This window comes from Sycon ciliatum, chromosome 1 (genome assembly GCF_964019385.1).
Source record: "Sycon ciliatum chromosome 1, ocSycCili1.1, whole genome shotgun sequence".
NCBI classification, from domain to species: Eukaryota; Metazoa; Porifera; class Calcarea; order Leucosolenida; family Sycettidae; genus Sycon; species Sycon ciliatum.
In genome coordinates this window covers 37,846,928-37,868,752 of record NC_088643.1, presented here as the reverse complement: position 1 = coordinate 37,868,752, position 21,825 = coordinate 37,846,928, and the positions used below count along the sequence as shown (strand labels likewise).

The 21,825-nt window shown below is 45.4% G+C and overlaps 1 protein-coding gene across 1 annotated transcript in view; it reads right to left on the bottom strand.

Annotated features, from left to right (window-relative positions):
- Nucleotides 1-100: 100 nt before the first annotated feature.
- Nucleotides 101-21,825, bottom strand: part of LOC135824432 (ubiquitin conjugation factor E4 A-like) — a 39,513-nt gene continuing 17,788 nt past the window's right edge. Inside the window, exons 15-27 of the mRNA XM_065337173.1 lie at nucleotides 20,851-20,921; nucleotides 19,948-20,034; nucleotides 17,017-17,143; nucleotides 16,245-16,368; nucleotides 14,778-14,863; nucleotides 13,732-13,836; nucleotides 12,516-12,596; nucleotides 9,833-9,936; nucleotides 6,013-6,106; nucleotides 5,298-5,461; nucleotides 4,286-4,388; nucleotides 3,774-3,886; nucleotides 101-1,344 (exon numbers count right to left, since the gene is read on the bottom strand). Of these exons, the coding sequence (XP_065193245.1) occupies nucleotides 1,218-1,344; nucleotides 3,774-3,886; nucleotides 4,286-4,388; nucleotides 5,298-5,461; nucleotides 6,013-6,106; nucleotides 9,833-9,936; nucleotides 12,516-12,596; nucleotides 13,732-13,836; nucleotides 14,778-14,863; nucleotides 16,245-16,368; nucleotides 17,017-17,143; nucleotides 19,948-20,034; nucleotides 20,851-20,921 (1,386 nt within the window). The 3' untranslated portion in view covers nucleotides 101-1,217. The remainder of the gene's footprint in view (nucleotides 1,345-3,773; nucleotides 3,887-4,285; nucleotides 4,389-5,297; nucleotides 5,462-6,012; nucleotides 6,107-9,832; nucleotides 9,937-12,515; nucleotides 12,597-13,731; nucleotides 13,837-14,777; nucleotides 14,864-16,244; nucleotides 16,369-17,016; nucleotides 17,144-19,947; nucleotides 20,035-20,850; nucleotides 20,922-21,825) is intronic.

Here is a 21,825-nt window from a genome sequence, read left to right as displayed (position 1 = left end):
ATGCAGACTCCCTAGCCCTGCCTGTAGATCTACTACATGTGGGCTACACTACACTGTTCTTTCCTGGAAAGGAATGGGCTGCCCAGGCATAAGCCAGTGATTTTCATAAGCCAAGCATGCGAAGCATGAGCCTTCGCATAAGTGGCTCCATAGTCTCAAAGAACTATAATATGAGGAGTCGCATTAGTCCGTAATAAGCCAGGTGAAGGTCTCAGTGTTATTGTAGGAAGCTGAGTATTATGCATCTTCTTGCGGGGCGAATCGCTTTTATTCCAATCCAAATTAGCAAACAGCAACCATGAAAAAGAAGGCATAAAGGAACAGCAAAATTAATGAAGGTACAGTGTATATACCGGGTATGCAAGAAACACCTAATTTCCTAAAAAGAAGAAGAAAAAAAGTGAATGAAGTCTCACACACTGAAAGCAAAAAAATAGAAACCACTAAAACGGAGTGATCCAATAGACCCCACTCAAACATGGATAAAACACAGTCAGCATGTTTCCACAGCAAATCAAAGCAAAACATTCAACAAACAACGAAACAAGAACAACAACAAGAATGGATCCGGTTTGAATAGTGAAGTAATAAATAAAGTCAGTCCATGTCTATGCATCCTCTTGCTAGTAACAACCCCTTTATCACAAAACCAGACAAAACTCTCAGCGATCAGAGGGAGCCCTGAAGGCTAAAACCCATGCATGATTAACCCTGGATGTTTCTCATGTCATCAGGTGAATGGGGTGATTTACTTAGGGAGGCTTACACTACTTCCCGGAGTAAACAAGCTCCTACTTGACCACATGCACCCTGCCTGCTGATCCAGTACATAGAGTGTTTCATCACAGCAAAGGTGCACAGCAACCTTAACTACCGGAGAGGAAGTATGAAATTAGAAAGGCGTCCATTTCGACATTAAAATAAAAAGGTTAAAATGACTGTGAATATCACTGAACTAGATTGATCTGTGCATGCAATGTACATAACGGAATAGTGGAAGGGTGAGATACACAGCAGAGCTGAGCAAAACATAGAAGCAAGAGCAGCAGCAGCGACAGCGGCCAGCAGCAGTCGCAGTAGCACCAGCAGCAGCGACAGCGGCCAGCAGCAGTCACAGTAGCACCAGCAGCAGCGATAGCGGCTAGCAGCAGCGACAGCGGCCAGCAGCAGTCGCAGTAGCACCAGCAACAACAAAAAAAGCACCCGCCCAAAGAAGATCAGCTGGATGTAGGAGAAGCAGCAGAAGCAGTTGCTTTCCACTCCTCTATGCGCCGACGTAAGTCTGGAAGGGCCTCCAGCATGTCCGGGGTCAATGGTGAGCGATTAAATGGGTCACTCTGATCCCTACAAGAAAAAGACGATAAGAAACAATGCTGCCTACATGTATATACAACGTCTAGTGAAGCACAAGTCATGCCAGAACTTTCAAGACAAATTGATGAAATGGCATTGCTTGCACTAGTGGGGCTACTGGCAATACGAATATGGAAAATGAAGGATTGTCACTGACACCACCAACATGTTTTCAAATTCAGGCCCGTCGCACCGACTTTGGAGGTGGGGTGGCTATGGAAGGGGGTCCGGGGGGTGTCCCCCGAAAAAATTTCAAAAAATGAAGCCAATTGCAAGCATTTCCGGGCATTTGGTGCCATGTCTGTGTACGGTAACTACAATGAAAGACTTTTTGATTCTGCAACAAACCAAGAAGACGCTACGATCGGGGACAAACATTACCCTCCCCGGGAAAAAATTCAAAAATTGGAGCCAATTGCAAGCATTTCCAGGCATTTGGTGCCATTTCAGTGTAACTGCAATGAAAGACTTTTTGATTCTGCAACAAACCACGATCGGGGACAAGGATTTGCCACGTTTGTGCTTAGCTGCGATCATCACGCTTTGTTGCAGTGTGCAAAAAAATAATAATATTATATGTAGCACTCAGTAGTCCACAAGCTCTCTATATGTGTTCACTCCTCTATATGTCATCACCTGTTTACTTTATGCCTATATGGCTTCACTGCGACTTTCTCTATATAACTCCAGGTCATTCTCTATATAACTCCAGACGCGACTTTCCCTATATATTTCCACTCAGGTTGAGACTTTCTCTGTATGACTCCAACTCGGATTGCCAACTTCTCCATTCAAAACCTGAGTTGGAGTCATACAGACTCGGGGGAGAGAAAGTCTCAACCTGAGTGGAGATATATAGGAAAGTCGTGTCTGGAGTTATATAGAGAATGACCTGGAGTTATATAGAGAAAGTCGCAGTGAAGCCATATAGGCACGAAGTAAACAGGTGATGCCGTATAGAGACAGTGACGACAAATAGAGAAATGATGCCATACTGAGTGTAACATATATACCGTATTTCCTCGATTAATGGACCATGCTCGAATAATAGACCATGCTCAAATAGTAGACCCTCCTAGAGGCCTCACGGAAAAATAGTAGACCATGCCCGAATAAGAGACCCGGTCTCTTATTTGAGTTCATCGCTTTGCGCATGCGCACTAAGAAAGCACGTGGTGGATCAAAAAAGGACGCGATTTTAGGTTGCGCAACTACAATTTGTAGTGGCTAGTGCTTCCTTTCATTATTTGAGCACGGTCCACTATATTTTCATCGGCACATCGCGGAAATGGTGGATTTTTAACACGTCATAATATAGAACTTCTATTATTATGATGTGTTAAAAATCCACCATTTCCAGCGATGTGCCGATGAAAATATAGTGGACCGTGCTCAAATAATGGACCATGCCCAAATAAGAGACCGGGGGCCCAACCCTCTTCAAAAAACAAAAGACCGGGTCTATTAATCGAGGAAATACGGTATATATAATTTACTAGCAAGGAGGGTGCTTTCCAGTATGCGCTTTCCAGCTAATTTGCCATGCTGGTGACATCACACGCTTAGCACGTCTGCGCAGGGTCTGTGGAGTATGAACACTCGCATAGACCACCATAGGCAGTGCCAGGGGATTGACATGTAGCTCATCGTCTGAGACTGACCAAAATGTGCATGGTAGATTCTAAAGTAGGCCGGGTGAAAGGGTTAGATAGGTTAACCGGTTATGTAACCGTTAAGAATAGAGGAGCAGTTAATCATTTGCGTAAAGGTTAATCGGTTATTTTCTCAAATGTATACTATACATAATATACGTAAATTGTTGAGCTGGATTCCTGTGAGAACAGGTGCATACACTGTGAGTGCTGTTCACAATGGATGCATGATGGGTATCACCCTCATCTCTGGGGTTGCACCCCATATTAGCGATACTTGCATATGCTCATGATGAGTTTGAGTTGAATAAATGACAAGGTGACTGTAAAGTCTGAAGCCCAATGGAGCATACCAAATTTTGAACCAACTCTGGAACACTGAGCAAGTGATACTACAAAGTTAGTGATAATTTTGGTGATTGTTTTGGCAGTGCGTGCGGTCATGGTCCTATGTACAACAATCGTACATGAATACAGGTTGCATGTACAATGTGTCTCTTGTAGGTTATAACCGTTTGATTAACCGTTAAGATTCCGGTTAGCCGATAACCTGAAACTTTAACCGCTTCAGCCCTATTCTAAAGGCAGTAACACTCTGGGTCTGGGACACAGATCTGTGCAGGCTGTGAAGACAACAATTATTTATGCGCATGTACATGCATATCTACTGAAGTATGCCGCTCGGATTTTTAACCTTTAATCGCCATACCAATATGCAACAGTGCACGAGAACTAGTATTGTCTATTGATAAACATTGTTCAACTTACGTGAGAAGATGGCGCATAATGGTTACACGGTCCACAACGTTTCCTGATGTGGGAAGTCGAACAGGATCTGACATGACACAGCTCATGATGGGATCCAAGAATTCAGCTGGTGCCTGAAATCACAAGTTTCAAGACACAAGCACATGCAATCACACATAGAATGAGCAATCGAGCCAGATCCTTACTACAGTCCATGCATAAGAAGATGAGCTCTGGCTCTTGTAAGCTCCCGTATTTGTAAGCTCCCGTATTTGGCGATTTTGGGGATTATACTGCACTGTGCACTGCTGCGAATTTCGAAATTTGAAAAAGGGTCCAAAAAAAAAGGTACCTCAACTGGATTTCGAACCACACAGTGTACTGCTGCAAGGGGAGTCAAACAGCCTGGATTTTCATGGCTTATCCCAATCGAGTGCTTTTGGGACACAACCAGACCGCACTATGATTCTGACAATAAATATCACACAAAACTCAATAAACATCACACACAACTCAATACCAATCTGACGTACCTCACTATCATTCTGATCAACAGATTGATTCCTTTCTTCTTCTTCGAGTATCCGCTGGGACAAGTCAAACCATTCGCCAAGCAAGTCTTGCTCGTTTAGAGTTCTGACGCAATACACAAATGAACACAGAGGCTCAGATGGTGAGCCAAGGATAAAATGACGCAAACTTGGGACCCAGTGCGTCCTATATTATTTCTGAACTTTTCTCCAGTCAGACGTGCACAATTTAGCACAAAATGGACAGGGAATAATGGCACATTCCACGGCATGATCCAGAGCTTGAGCACAGCTCGAGAGTGCTAGCCAATGTTCCTACACCTGCAAGATCCATGGTCATGAGTCTCGTAATGCCAAAGGGGAAGAAGGTAAGTGCCATTGAGCAGAACACAAGCTACATTGCATGACTGCGTATAATGCTGGCGTACGGCAATGACAATGGGACGGCGCTATGGTCATTGGGCATTACGGTCTAACCAAAATCCGACAATGCACTGCAACGACCACCCAACTTGGAACACATAACTCATGCCCCAGTTTTCCCATTTTCATCTCTGAACACACTGAGATAATGTACTTAAGTAGGAACCAATACACACGCGTGCACATCAACGTGAACATACATGTGTATAGTGAAGCATGCATACCGTGTTTTCGGCAATACTGGCCGACGTGCGTGCTTAGTAGTTTGCCAGCCCTAAAATGATGTGGCGCTTGTTTCAGACAGGCAGTCATAAAAGACCGGCGCTATTTTCCTAAAATACTGTATCATTATTGCAAGCCACTGTTTCTACAAAACTTCATATTTAGCGGCTACAACAGGATGTGCCAGCTAAAGTAGCAATGATCATATGTCAGTGCTGCCCAAGATGCTTGCACTATTTCTCACTCATACCAATATGCATCCTTCAATGCGGTGAACCCCTTGCTAGGCTGTCGCCAGCCTTCGGGTACCAGCACACAGTATGTAGCACACAGGGATGGACTGGTTGCCACCTCAACAGTTGCAGCTTACCCCAGAACACTTCTCGCTTGAGAGAGCAGGGATTGGCTGTAGGAGCGGCCATCTTTCGGCACAGCTTCAACAAAGCGCTCGTCCTTTCCCAGGCTGATGTAAATGGAGACAATATCTTTCACAAGTTGCTTCGGCTTGAAGGCGTGTTCCGCAAAATCGTTCACCTGTAACATACCATATAAACACACATACACACGTCACAGAGCACAACGCATCTTTGCTGTAACTAGTAGTTTTCATTGCCTTAGGCAATCATCAGACAACTGATATAACTAACCCCTGAACCGAAGGACTCTTATCTGAAAACATAGATTTCTCTAACTCGACAGCACCACACAACGTTCCTCTTAAAGCTCCACAGGATAAGAGAAAGACACAAACAGAAAGAACTGTAAAGAGCAGTCGAGGATGAAATTTATGTAACCACCAAGCATCACCGCCAGCTGAGAGTGAGAGCAGCAGTGAATTCCATGAAATTTGTTTTCACCGTTCGTGTGAGACTCGGTTAGACCGAGATTTCCGCCTCCATAGTGACGCCACCACCCCTCAAGGATCAAGGCACAGATGCAGCTCCTAAAGCGGTGGGAGTGGAGTAGATCAGATCCACCACCAAGTCGTCAAACATCGAAAAATCCTATTCGCAGCATCCATGTTTTGAATTCCATGCAGTTTCGAATTCCATGCAGACATGCTGAATTCGTGAAGTCATACTCACCCGGAGAGCACTCATCTTGGGACCAACCAACTGCTTCAAGAAGTAGTTGAGGAAGGCAACCATTCTGTCCAGCATGGTGCTGCAGGTGAATGGTCTGCAAACAAAATGCAACACACAGTCAAACGAACATGCTCATGTGTATAGACATAGTCACATCCCGGTGCACACATTTTTAAAGAGCAAGTTTGAGAGGAAGCATGTCATGGGAAACTCTCAGCACGCTACCAGTACCATGGACAGCTACCTGCACCACCGCCGTCGATCAGAAACTAAACGAGAGAGCTTGGAAGCTCAGGGCCCTACGCTATGCTTTTATGCTTTTTTGCCTAGCTCATCGTACATGTTATAAGAACTGATGGAAATGTCTTTTTCCGTTGATTGGCCACATCACTGTATTGCAAAAACGTTTCAATCGGTTTGAACATTAGGAGTTAGGCAAAAGTATTTGCAGAATTTATTGCGGATTGTTATTTCTCTAATAATCATCTACTTTTGGTTTGCTCCTTCTTTTCTTTTTATCTCCTTATACTGTAAATCAACAAATTTTGGCCGATGAGAAATAGAAACCTCTCGATCAGAGAGGTTAAGATGCACGTTATTTCCGACGTGACGCGCAATTTCACGTCAAATTTGAAATCGATTGGTATTTTTGCTCTCACATGCATCCATTGCTCAATCATGCATCATTTGCCTATATGACAAACTTTGGCCTGCGATTTACTTTGGCCGGTTGGTACGAAGCGGCGAAATCAGCGAAATTAAATCGCCAGCGAAAATTAGTTGATTTTAATACAGTAATCGGATTTTCTGGCCTTTTTGTAGTAATACATGTACATTGACCTGTTGAGCCAATGACGACGCCGAATGCATGGTTGCCTGTGGAGCACATTACATAACTTTACAGTCTCCTAAAATACGTAACCTGTCCGACGGCAAAAGAGGCTGCAGATTTAGTTTTTCTGCGCGTTGACGGGATGTCTGCCACGCGAAAGTTCAGTTCGTGTTATTTGGCTCGCACGTCGAAAAATCAACGCGAGTGACCTGCTGCTCACGTCGAAATTTGGACATTACATAACTTTACAGTCTCCTAAAATACGTATCCTGTCCGACGGCAAAAGAGGCTGCAGATTTAATTTTTCTGCGCGTCGACGGGATGTCTGTCCTGACATTTACTGGGACCGGCGCTGACTCTGCCGATCACGGGCGTTCTGGACTCGACGGGATGTCTGTCCTGACGTTTCCTGGGACCGGCTTAGACTCTGCCGATCACGGGCGTTCTGGACTCAACGGGATGTCTGTCCTGACGTTGCCTGGGACCGGCGGACTCTGCCGATCACGGGCGTTCTGGAGTCGACGGGATCTCTCTTCCGACGTTTCCTGTGACCGGCGCTGAATCGCTCGTTCACGCTTATTTTGGAGACGACGGGATCTCTCTTCCAAAGTATGTTTATGCTGACGCATCCTATCACCTATTCGGCGTGTATTCTAATTTAATTTCCTCCTCGTCTCCCTATTTCTTTCCAAATCTCCCTCTACATCAGGGAGTCGTATACATAATACGACGAATATTGGTACGGGACAGATACAGGAGCCCGCAAATATTGTGGACAGCTGTTATGTACAATCCTGTAGAGCCTTTGTAGTCACAGATACGGGACAGATACGGGACAGATACAAGATAGCTCCAGCCGTGACACAAACAAACAAACAAACAAACAAACAAACAAACACCAAATTAAAGCTGTGTGGACCCTGGCTAGCGCCAGACGTTACTGAAGTAACGTCTTCTGCATAGCTACGGGAATAAATGTATTGCAGAATTGCAGAATTGTGCTAATTATGCACAACTGACTACCAATGGTTCTGAATGAAACGCCACTCCTCTCGGTAAACATACTACAGTAGTAGAGTTCACTACAGTAAACATACTACAGCTGTAGAGTTCACTACAGTAAACATACTACAGCTGTAGAGTTCACTACAGTAAACATACTACAGCTGTAGAGTTCACTACAGTAAACATACTACAGTAGTAGAGTTCAAAACATACTACAGTAGAAGAGTTCAAAACATACTACAGTAGTAGAGTTCACTACAGTAAACATACTACAGTAGTAGAAGTAGAGTTCACTACAGCACTGTAGGGTGCCCACGAACGGAGCGCTGAAGAACGGAGCGCTGAAGAACGGAGCGCTGAAGAACGGAGCGCTGAAGAACGGAGCGCTGAAGAACGGAGCGCTGAAGAACGGAGCGCTGAAGAACGGAGCGCTGAAGAACGGAGCGCTGAAGAACGGAGCGCTGAAGAACGGAGCGCTGAAGAACGGAGCGCTGAAGAACGGAGCGCTGAAGAACGGAGCGCTGAAGAACGGAGCGCTGAAGAACGGAGCGCTGAAGAACGGAGCGCTGAAGAACGGAGCGCTGAAGAACGGAGCGCTGAAGAACGGAGCACTGAAGAACGACCAGGCTAGAATGTCACCAATCACAGCATACCAATGTATAGTATACACGGTGACTCAACTGTACATAGACTGTAATGCATGAAAATAAGAATGGTCTAGGCTAGGAGGCTGACGCCCCAGTTCTTCGGCGACCGACAGTACTGTATGAAAGACAGCGAGAGAACATATTGACATCTTGAAAAACCAGCAGTAGTGGAGCAGTGTGACACAACAACTGCAGGAGCAGATGAATATTTCTATCAATTGCATCAGAGGCAGGGGTGTCGCACACGGTACGGTCACTACGGTATTGACCGTACCACTATTTGACCCAAGTACCCTGTGGATCAATAAAATGCACTGATTCGGGCTCTAATTTTCCAAATTTTTCGGCTCAGCCACCCCTCCCGCACGAGTAAATTGTACTTCAGATGGCTGACCGTACCACACTAAATTACCTCCCAACGCCCCTGAAAGGGGTATCGCAACACAGCCGGTACTCACAATCTAATTTTTTGTTTGCAATTGAGTACTTCTCCGTTAGCTACGAAGCTATAGGAATTACCCTAGCATTGGCTACCGCTTTATAGCTATAGGAATTACCCTAGCATTGGCTACTGCTTTTCAACACTCACTCAGGGCTACTAGTGATGGTGCTGAACAGGGGTACATAGCCCCCGCACTGTTCCTCTGCACTCACTTCTGGGCAAGAACGGTCTAGGCGAGGAGGCTGACCCCCCCCCCCCCTCCCAGACCCCCTGCGAAAAAGTGCCGCCCCAGGGAATTTTCTAGAACCGCCCCAACCGGTTTTCGACCGGTTGAAATTGTTGGCGACCGGTTGAAAAGTTACAAATCAGTTCCAACCGCCCGTACTTTTCTGTGGGTGAATGGAGCTGCTTATATCTTTGCTACACTCCAGCACCAAGAAATCTGTTAAATTGCTGTCGAGTGCCATATTTGGGTTGTATTTTGAATTTTTTCCGGGGGGACCCCTGGACTCTTCATTGAACCGTAACCGGTTGGAAATTCGTCCTAGAATATACCCTGCGCCCCTACTCATTTTCCGATTTTTGTCTTCATTTCAGGCCATGTTATGAAAATGCATGCAGTTGCCGATCATAAAGACATGATTGCTGGGAGTGAAGTCGGAGGTACTCCCCCGTACGTTGCATTTTGTGTGGCAAGGCAATTTTGGAATATGGAAAAAAATGGGTTACCGGTAGCTGTTTCCCCAGCCCGCCTCCCTGCTATTGTTTACCTGGCTAGAACCCTGGTACATGGTAGATACCAGACTTCAGTAGCCAACAGGAGCAAGCCTTGATAGTGTAATAATTGGGAATGTGAACATAGTAAAAAAAATCACATTTCGTGAAATGACATACCTGACCAGCTGTGCGCAGAACATTGCAAGGGTCTTGACAGTTGCATTAGCCAAGAAGTTATGTGGCTTGGACAGGCGCTTCACTTCAGCCAACTGATCCTCTTTCTGTCATGCAGCAACAATAGCGTATATTACAAGGAAAATGCCAGAAAAGTGTAACTTACAATACAGATTTCTGACAAGTCCTATTCACAGCAGCTCATTCAAGCCGCGCTTCCTTTCTCTGACAAGTCCTGTTGCTCATTCAAGCGGCGCTTCCTTTCTCCAGCCCAGGGACCAAGGAAAGAAAGCAGCAAGAATTTGGCAACTTGGTAAGTTTGAACATTTTGAACACTCTGCTTCCCCATGATAACCGAATGGCTCACACGGCCGAGGTTGGATTTTAGCAAGCTAGGATTCGAAAGGAAAGGATTGTGAGCAACACTGACTCACACTCAATCACTGCGTTTCAAAAATTAATCTCAGGAAAATATTTCAATGTTTTGGTCATGAAAATCACCATTATCAGGATCACAATCATCACCTGATGGTAATTTCATGACCGAAACGTTTTGACATATTATTTTCCGGAAGTGAATTTAGGAAACACCGTGATTGAGTGTGAGCCAGTGTTGCTCATAACCCTTTCCTACTTATGAAGGTGCGTGAAGCATCGTCCTACAGGATTCTTACTAAAATATCATATTATTCGGGGTTTAGGGATAGCCCAGGAATGTGTCAGATGAACTATTTTTTTTGGATTTTATCTTTTCTTATGGCTATTATTAGAATGGCAAAAATGGCTCCTTTTTTCCATTTTAAGTTGACGCGAATCACTTTCCACCCGCCGTAGCTCAATCCTAACATTGATGCTTTAGTTCAAAGAGCTATTCCCAATCACAGAAGAAGCTACCGTAAAATCCGTGAATAAGTACGTACTTACTTTCAAATTTAGTGGTCACGCCCGTACAAACTTTCGGGCGGGTGCTGACTTTCGGGCACGGACTAACTTTCGGACCTGACTTATGTGTAGTGGAGAAGCCATTTTTCATGTAAATGTACATGCAATGCACCGCGCATGTGCGAACTACACCAGTACTTATATCGGGCAGTATGTTTATCGGGCTCGTGAGTTCCCTTCGGGAATGGACACGATAATTTATTTTTTATTCCCGTAGCTATGCAGAAGACGTTACTTCAGTAACGTCTGGCGCTAGCCAGGGTCCACACAGCTTTAATTTGGTATTTGTTTGTTTGTGTGTTTGTTTGTTTGTTTGTGTCACGCCTGGCGCTATCCCGTATCTGACGGCAAAAAATCATAGGGATGTTATAAATTTTTCAATTCTCCTATTTTTTTCAGGCATATCCTGGGATTCGAACCCGCACTATCGCCCTACATGCATTCCCCCATACACTTCGCATTCATACCCATTCTTCCAAGTTGCTTCACGTTATGATCTTGCGTTTGAAAGCCCTATTTGAATATTGCGGGCAGCTGTATGTGGCTAGCTGTGTTTGATGGTACGGTACGGGAGACGGTGTCGTATTACCCTCGATCGTACCTGTCCCGTACCTATCCCTACCGTACCGTACATTCAAAGACGGCTGGCCACAATGCATATTCAAATAGGGCTTTCAAATGCAAGATCATAATGTGAAGCAACTTGGAAGAATTAGTATGTATGCGAAGTGTATCGGGGGATGCATGCAGGGCGCGATAGTGCGGGTTCGAATCCCAGGTTATGTCTTAAAAAAAAGAATATTTTAAAGACCAGGGATGCATACAGGGCGCGATAGTGCGGGTTCGAATCCCAGGTTATGTCCTAAAAAAAGGAATTTTTTAAAGACCGGGGATGCATACAGGGCGCGATAGTGCGGGTTCGAATCCCAGGTTATGTCTAAAAAAAAAGGAATTTTTTAAAGAATTTATAACATCCCTATGCTTTTTTTTGTCTAGGTCATCAAGGAAAAAAAGCATAGCGTAGGGCCCTGAGCTTCCAAGCTCTCTCGTTTATTTTATTTTATGTTTATCGGGCTGAACTTGACTTCAACAGCCAGAGTCAAAATGATGAAGGGGGTATTTATTTAGGGCAGGTACTTATTTTTACGGACGTTTACCGTATACAGTGGAGATTGGATATACCGACACTCCTTCGAGAGAAAGCAAAATGTCGCTATATTCGATCTGTCACTAAATCCGATCTTCACATTTAGTATGCAATATGTATATCGAAATGACAGAAATGTATTGAAGATATACATGTACATGACGTGGATAACAGATGTGTACATGTATGTACATGTGTCTTGCATGCATTGTTCAAGGTAAAGTCATCCCGCACCGCTGCACTGCGGCTACAACGTGCAATGTAAAGAGTGCCCCGGAGGTCCGGGTACATGTCACTAGCCCTATACCATGCTGCAGACATGCCAGTCTGCAGTCTGCCTGATACAAGAGGAAAGTCGTTATATCCGATGTATTTTTCACTGTTTTTCAGCTCTTCGGGCACCAACAAGTGTCAGCAAATTCGATCTGTCGTTATTTTCGAGGTCGTTATACCCAATCTATAATGTACAGAAAGGACTTGCTAAACGACTTGGGCAACAGAATTGTGTCGCTAAACTCGATTTGTCGTGATACCCAATCTCCACTGTATATGCTCTTTTGTAAGGAAAGAAAAATTCACAAAAGCCAAACAACTGACCTCTTTTCGAGCAGCTGCCTCTAAGCTGTTCCAAGCACCAGACGTTTTCTCTTGCTCTAATTCCTTGATGCGCGCAAGCAGCTGTAGCAAGTATATACAGGTAATTGAACAACCATGAGCACAGAATCTGAGATACTGAGCCGTGAGCATGCAGCACAGACTTCCCCTAGAACCATCATTGTGCATTCCACAAAGTACACCATCATATCACATCACGCATCCCTTAAGTTCCAGGGCATTGTCCTAGCTATTGCCATAATGGAAGACCACATTATAGCAAATTTCACGGTTCGCACCAAAGTCAGCCGGACTGATTTTCCGCATACACGTAGAAACACCACCGTCGCCCAAGTTCAAGGATCACAGTGCAGACGCAGCTCTTAAAGGGCTGGGAGGTGAGTAGATCTGATCACACCCCCCACCAGACAGTGGCTAAAGACCGCAAATCCTATTCACAAGATCCATGTTACTCTGGAGCCAGACCACGAGTTCCCAATTCACAGCGGGGGCAAGAAGAAAGTGCCCGCTCACATGGACAGCACCTCCCCCCCCCCCCCCCCCCCCCACCTGCAGGTGCGCTGCATTATACAGGTATTGTGCCGTGCACGCTAGCGTAATGATCCCCTTCCGTAAAAACTGCACCGCACAATGAACCTCTTCGGCCTGGCTGGTCCTACTTCGAAGAATTTCTAATTGTTCACTGTTACACGTCCTGGGTGAGTACTGTAAGACATGTTATTATAACGAGTCGCAAATTTAACGATTGTCCAAAATTCATAGGTTAACGAGAAGATATGTTAACGATCTTGCAGTATTCTGCCATATCCACACATAGCATATATGAAGCAGTACGGCCTCAACGGATCTTATTATAACGAAGAAATGTCATCCGTTAAAACGTTAGATTTGCTTCCTCGTTATATATACATGTCTTACAGTAACTTACATTATACAGTACCATAGGTCAATGTACCCACCATAGTCAATTCTGACTGTGGGGGCAGGAGGTGTTAGACATAGGCCTGTCTCAATGAGATCGACATATATGGTGGGGGTAATGCTTATCTCCTCTCCCGCATGGCCTTTCACTAGTCACTTCAACTGTAAGATAATAACTACATGCACATGATTGTACATACTGAAGAAACTATAGTTTCAGGGACTTCTACAATACAGCAACACCGTGCTGTCAAAGTACACAATACAATCAACTTACACCCATGGCTTCATCCAACAGGAAGATGGCATCATTGACAAGCATGTTGAGAAAGCGAGTGAACACATGCACCTCCTCCCTACTGGATTCGATAGAGTCCACACTCTGCGTAATAAGAATATATAAGAAACAACCATCACGGCAAGTAAGCGCAAGCAAGATTAGCAAACTCATGCTAGAAGGCTGGCTGTGCGCTTTGCCATGGAGTAAAAATCGTCCAATACTGTACCGGAAAGTGAGGAAAATGTGCATTTCATAACACGATCGGGGAGGCATGTGGGAAACATAGAAGTCGAAGTACAAACGTCTTTGAACTATTCAGTATTGCTGTGACATTTCAAAGTCGCCAATCGACTACATTCAAACAGAGAGCAGCAGTCTAAAATGCACAGAGTAGCAGCAGTCTAAAATGCACAGAGTAGTAGCATTCTAAAATGCACAGAGTAGTAGCATCCATTGTAATATTATTCTTCAAGTACATACACGTAGGTCTACATGATTGTACAGTTCTCTGCAGAGAACTGTTCAACCTCATGAATATACTTCAAAGTAGTAGCACCGCGTTTGAGTGCACAATATAGTGTGTGGAATGCTTGGGCTGCTTTAATAGCGCCCAGCACTATCACACTATATGCATGAGGTTGGATTTCTCTGCTTGGGCTGTGTAGCGCCCAGCACTACCGTAAAATCCCGTGTATAGGCCCCAGGCGTATAGAATAGCAGCCTCGATTTCCTGGGCGTACAAGGGCACGGGCGTTATTTTGGAACCGGGCGTATACTTGGAATAGGGATAGCAGTAAGTATTGGGTATCAGTACCTGTACATGTACTGGTGTTGCCGGCATACCTGGGCGTATACATGGGTATGGGCGTTATTTTGAAACAAAAGTGTTGACTTCCCCTGATTGGGCATGTACACGGAGGGTGGGCGTAATTTCGAGTGGGCGTATACAGGGGCTTTTACGGTATCACAGTATATTCATTACGGTATCACAGTATATTCATGAGGTTGGATTAGTCTGGTCAGTACCGTAGTAACCTTCTTACTTCATCACTAATTGTTGCGAACTGCTGACGATACCCAGCTAGTGGGAAAATGTGCTGAAAGATGGTCAAGATAGGATGACGATACTCTACACGGGACAAGCAGACAATAGAACAGTCACAGGGTCATAGTCACAGTGTCATAGTCACAGGGTCATAGTCACAGTGTCATAGTCACAGGGCCATAGTCATTGTCACAGTACACACAGCCATTGTCTCAGTACACACAGTCATTGTCTCAGTACACACAGTCATTGTCTCAGTACACACAGCCATTGCCCAAACCACATCAAGGGCGTCACGGACATGCCACAGTCAGTACAGTATTGACCGTACCAAATTCCGCTACTACCGGTACTGTATACATGTAGTACTAGTACATTTACCTGGAAAACGGGTTTTACCGAACATTTCCCTCCACCGAACCGCCGATTTCGGAGAATACCGAAAATATCACACCACCGACAATTTCTGCTTTTACAGGAGACCCGCTGCACCAGGGGCATCCGGTAAAGACAGGTTTCATTCCCGTAGCTATGCAGAAGACGTTACTTCAGTAACGTCTGGCGCTAGCCAGGGTCCACACAGCTTTAATTTGGTGTTTGTGGCGGACGGACCTCCGCCTGGCGCTATCCCGTATCTGTCCCGTACCGTACTGTACCATCAAAGACAGCTGGCCACAAACAGCTGGCCACAATATTCAAATATAGGACTTTCAAATGCAAGATCATAACGTGAAGCAACTTGGAAGAATGAGTATGAATGCGAAGTGTATCGGGTAATGCATGTAGGGCGATTGTGCGGGTTCGAATCCCAGGTTATGCCTTGAAAATAATAGGAGAATTGAAAAATTTATAACATCCCTATGCTTTTTTGCCTAGGTCATCAAGGTGGTAGACGGTATCGTATTACCCTCGACCGTACTTGTCCCGTACCGTACCATCAAAGACGGCTGGCCACAAACAGCTGGCCACAATATTCAAATAGGGCTTTCAAATGCAAGATCATAACGTGAAGCAACTTGGAAGAATTAGTATGTATGCGAAGTGTATCGGGGGATGCATGCAGGGCGATAGTGCGGGTTCGAATCCCAGGTTATGTCTTGAAAAAAAATAGGAGAAATGAAAAATTTACATCCCTATGCTTTTTTGGCCTAGGTCATCAAGGCAAAAAAGCATAGTGTAGGGCCCTGAGCTTCCAAGCTCTCTCGTTGTACCAATTTGACAGCAACCCACCCCACAGCTAAAGGGGAAAGAGACCATGGCACAAAAATAACGCTGGCACAAAGATATGGTTACATTGTGTTAGCATTAACTCCAAGTAAGTTCCGACAATAGGGAATACTCACAACTCAGAAGGTGTAGTTAAAAGACAGGTATATAATTATATTGTCTGCATCACGACTCAAGTCAGGGACCTTGACTATGAGCTAGAAATTAAGGAGCGCTACACTGCATCGAAGGTACTTACGGAACTTCTGCTCAAACTGTTCAGTTTCTCCAGTGAACTCAATGTCAACAAAGACCGTGAGGATGGCCATTGGCAAGTAACGCTTAGCAAGAGAATGCGTTGCGAACAACTGCTGACGTGTCATCTACAGGATGCAGATTGGCAACAAGGACACACACAGGTCAGTAGCGCCGGGACATCAGTATCCACTGCCATCCAGGTACTATACAATGTAGATCCACTGCTATCCAGGTACTATACAATGTAGATCCACTGCCATCCAGGTACTATAGTACTGTTCTGAATATCACACCTGCACAAGGCCGGATGCTGCTGCTGCTGCTGCTGCTGCTGCCTGCCCTTGCTTAATATCACACCTGTTTAAGTTAAATCTCAAGGTTGAAGAAGAAAGGGATGTGACTTACAATGGAGTGTGACTTCTTACACCAGTAAACACACAGAAACTAACGACAGAGACCTGGAAATGGGAGGGGAAGAGTACCTAGTAAATGCAGATGGCAACAATGGCTGAATACTGACCCATGTGCGTCCAATGCATACTAAGAATGACACCGTCAGCACACAGAGAAAGACTGTCGGCAGTCTACGAGTCTCGTACATGAAGCGATACTCTGCTTAATTAACTTAACAAAGCCATTATGGGATTACTAAGCCAATACCTGAGCATAATGTTCCAAGCGTTACCAGTCTTTCATTTGGAATAGTTCTGATATACAATAATCTAACATATGTCTACACACGTTATCAGGAAAAGTCGTCAACAACCACTCACCGTAGACAGCTGCATACGATCCACTGATTGCACTTGTGAGGAGTAGAAGCTGTTGTCTGGCAGTAACCAAACCATGCACTCCGCTAGCTTGGCACGCAAGTGCGGACTCCTCACCAAGTCCTTGTGACTAGATGACGGGAACACACGTACGCACGCACGCACGTGCACACACACACACACAAACATGTACACACACACAGACACACACAAACATGCACACACACACACACACACACACACAGCACAGCATAGCACAGCACAGCACAGGGAGAGTATGGTTTCGGCTGTTTTCCACAGTGTTCACTCATCATTCATTCTTGAGCTTCCTTCAAGGAATCCACAGCTGGGAACACGTTCACCCAAACTTGGCTATAAGGTGGCAGGAAACATCGCTCAGTACCAAACTAGGATACTACTCACAAACATTCAATGATTGGCTTAACGGCTAGATTGGTTTTCAGATCTGTTCTACACTTCTGTCGCATATTTCTTCAGGTTCACATTTATGTTGATGCTTGCAAGCTAGAGTAGTGGCACTCCTACGGATGCAGGAAGCTAGGGTGATGGCACTCATAAGGATGCGGGAAGCTCGATCTCTAGCTGAGTCGCACGCGAACCGTGATTTTTGCAAGCTTGGACTGGGTCTCAAGCCTCCACTGTTCTTGGACTGGGCCACCCAATATCCACTGTTCTTGGATTGGGTTATCAGTCTCCACTTTTTTTGGATTTGGTTATCAGTCTCCACTGTTGTTGGATTGGGTTATCAGTCTCCGCTGTTCTTGGATTGGGTTATCAGTCTCCACTGATCTTGGATTGGGCTATCAGTCTCCACTGTTCTTGGATTGGGTTATCAGTCTCCACTGTTCTTGGATTGGGTTATCAGTCTCCACTGTTCTTGTTTCCCTTTTCAACACCCTCAACTAATCAGTATTATTTTATTGTTTACTACTTCGAAGTAGTATTCATTGGGTCTGCCCACGTGCTACTTCGTGTGTGAAGTGTGTGTGTGGTTACAGTGAAGGCTGCGTCCCACCAGCCTGTGCAGTGTCACAGGCTGGTGGGTTTCGAAATCTGAAGAAAATGTTAAACGGTCTGTGCTGGGAGGACAGCTACACCATAGCTCAGTATGTAGTGGGTAGAGCATTGCTGGCCTCAGTCAGTGTGTAGTGGGTAGAGCATTGCTGGCCTCAGTCAGTGTGTAGTGGGTAGAGCATTGCTGGCCTCAGTCAGTGTGTAGTGGGTAGAGCATTGCTGGCCTCAGTCAGTGTGTAGTGGGTAGAGCATTGCTGGCCTCGGTCAGTGTGTAGTGGGTAGAGCATTGCTGGCCTCAGTCAGTGTGTAGTGGGTAGAGCATTGCTGGCCTCAGTCAGTGTGTAGTGGGTAGAGCATTGCTGGCCTCAGTCAGTGTGTAGTGGGTAGAGCATTGCTGGCCTCAGTCAGTGTGTAGTGGGTAGAGCATTGCTGGCCTCAGTCAGTGTGTAGTGGGTAGAGCATTGCTGGCCTCAGTCAGTGTGTAGTGGGTAGAGCATTGCTGGCCTCAGTCAGTGTGTAGTGGGTAGAGCATTGCTGGCCTCAGTCCAAGATCCCTGGTGGTGACAGTCTATTTTTTCCAGACTTTTTTCCCCTTTACAACGCCCTCAACTAAAGAATGTTCTTAGATTGGGTTACCAATATATCCACTGTTCTTGGACTGGGTCACCAGACTCCATTGTTATTCATCAACGAGAGAGCTGCCAGCCCAGGGCCCTCTCTCTCTCTCTCTCTCTCTCTCTTTCTCTTTCTCTTTCTCTTTCTCTCTCTCTCTCTCTCTCTCTCTCTCTCTCTCTCTCTCTCTCTCTCTCTCTCTCTCTCTCTCTCTCTCTCTCTCTCTCTCTCTCTCTCTCTCTCTCTCTCTCTCTCTCTCTCTCTGTCTCTGTCTGTCTCTGTCTCTGTCTGTCTCTGTCTCTCTCTCTCTCTCTCTCTCTCTCTCTCTCTCTCTCTCTCTCTCTCTCTCTCTCTCTCTCTCTCTCTCTCTCTCTCTCTCTCTCTCTCTCTCTCTCTCTCTCTCTCTCTCTCTCTTGTTGTATGTAGGAAACCTGATCTTCTCAACTGCTGATATGTGATATAAAACTCTTGTCCTATCTGCTCACGTGGTCACTTTCACATGAGATTGAACTGTCTGCTCAAGTGAAGGGGGGGGGGGGGGGGATCCTTAGCATCGTGTCTTCAACGGAGAAAAGCAAGAGGCTGAGTGCTGCAGTTCAGTCTGTGGGCTTGCAACGGCCCTGGGGGGGGGGGGGCACCACCCCATCCAGGTTCAGCATGGGTGGAGTGGTCAGTCCCAAAGCAGCCACACGAGGGGCAGAGCAGCCAACCCAGCGTCACGTTCTGGTCCCAGCGAGGCACCACGCATGCAACCGAGTAGAAACCCCACCCAGCACCCTGGCCCCGAAGTCCGTTTCCGTTGCGGCGAGCCTGGACACTTCCCCTGTCATGATACACCTGTCATGATACACAATCATCTTCCATGTACACTGTGTTACATTGCTAGTTTAAACACTCTATTGGACAGTAAGCATCACACAAGCACTCGAGTTTAAACACTCTATTGGACAGTAAGCATCACACAAGCACTCGAGTTTAAACACTCTATTGGACAGTAAGCATCACACAAGCACTCGAGTTTAAACACTCTATTGGACAGTAAGCATCACACAAGCACTCGAGTTTAAACACTCTATTGGACAGTAAGCATCACACAAGCACTCGAGTTTAAACACTCTATTGGACAGTAAGCATCACACAAGCACTCGAGTTTAAACACTCTATTGGACAGTAAGCATCACACAAGCACTCGAGTTTAAACACTCTATTGGACAGTAAGCATCACACAAGCACTCGATCGCACAGTAAAAATGCAGGTGTCCAATCATCATACAGCACAGCTCTTACCTCAAGAAAATGACAATCATGCTGAGAATGGTGGACAATTCCTGCGCTGACTCCTCGAGTAAACTCACAGCTCTTGTGGGAGCGTGTCTACAGAGGTGAAACACAGCACATCATACACACCTTGGTAAGCTACTCCCATGCCACAAACACGAGGAGCTACAAATTACTGCATATCATCATTGTTTGCTGTTGGATGTGTTGCAGTGCTCACACATGCATCGGGCTGAAAACAGCCATGCACACATCTAAAGGAAGATGACTAGTTTGAGGGAAAGACACAAACGGGAAAAGTCAGAAAAAATTGACTGTCACCACCAGGACTCGGGAAGATGACCAACACAATTTCCAAGCCTCTCATGATCAGACATTACATATTGTCCCACAAATTACACGTCATATTTCGGAGACTATGCTGAATATCCTAATAGCGCCACGGCACCACATACAAGCAATACAACCTTGCAGGAAAATTCTGAATTCCATCGGCGCTCGCCAGGAAAGAGCAGAATTGCATTCGTACCGTTCAGGGGATGTGGATGTGTAATCAAAAGCAAATTCTCCAATTTCACAAGTGAGACGCTTGTGTCTGCGCGTGCATGCAGGAATGCATGTGCTTGCGTGCGTGTATGGATAAGCACAATCCACAGTCCTTCAAGCTTGGCCAACGCACAATGAATTTCGTGCATAGGACGCGTTGGACCACAAGTTATACATGACACGGCTAGCAGCATCACAAGTTATATCTAACACAGCCAGCATCATTTTGTTATACACAACACAGCCAGCATCATTTTGTTATACACAACACAGCCAGCATCATTTAGTTATACACAACACAGCCAGCATCACTATAGTGAAACACAACACAGCCAGTAGGCTAGGAGCCTGTGCAACCCGTACTACCTTATCGTTTTTAGAAAGTCAGGAACAGATTCCAAGAGAAACTCGGGAATCATTGCCATCTTGCGCTTGGCCTAGACACGGCAAATATCAAGATGTGTACATGTACATCAAGTCCAAGACTGTTCAATATCAACAACACATCATCACACATCATCACACATCATCACACATCATCACACATCATCACACATCATCACACATCATCACACATCATCACACATCATCACACATCATCACACATCATCACACATCATCACACATCATCACACATCATCACACATCATCACACATCATCACACATCATCACACATCATCACACATCATCACACATCATCACACATCAAAGCACATCATCACACATCAAAGCAGAAACTATTGCAGACATGTAGACATAGCAACACAGGCACACAAAAACACATACACAAAGGCATAATTCAGCACACGAAGCACAGAAGCCATATAATTTCGACTAGGCCTTTCGTACCATTACTCTTCAAGTCAAATACAATGGTGATTAACAAGGCACCAACGGACAATGGACCAACGGACAATGACGATAATGAGAAGGACTCGGCGATACTCCGTCACCTGACATCGTCACCAGGCTGCCTAAGTGCAGTCTGCAAACATGGCACCCACTCTCACTACACGATTCAAGCGTGTGCGCGCAACAAATCTCACCCTGCTGTGCTGGAGGCAGTGTACATTGCCAAGCTGAAGCCTGAACTGTGCGTGCAAAAGAAGTATGTGCGAAAGTTGTCACTGTTTTGACATTGTAGTACCATGGTCCCCACTGTTGTCTGATACTGGTAATATGCATTGTAGTACCATGGTCCCCACTGTTGTGTGATACTGGTAATATGCATTGTAGTACCGTGGTCCCCACTGTTGTGTGATACTGGTAATATGCATTGTCTCACTGTGTAGTTGGCGCCACTAGCGCTATCTTTTAAAGTGCTATTTGGTCTATGCTCT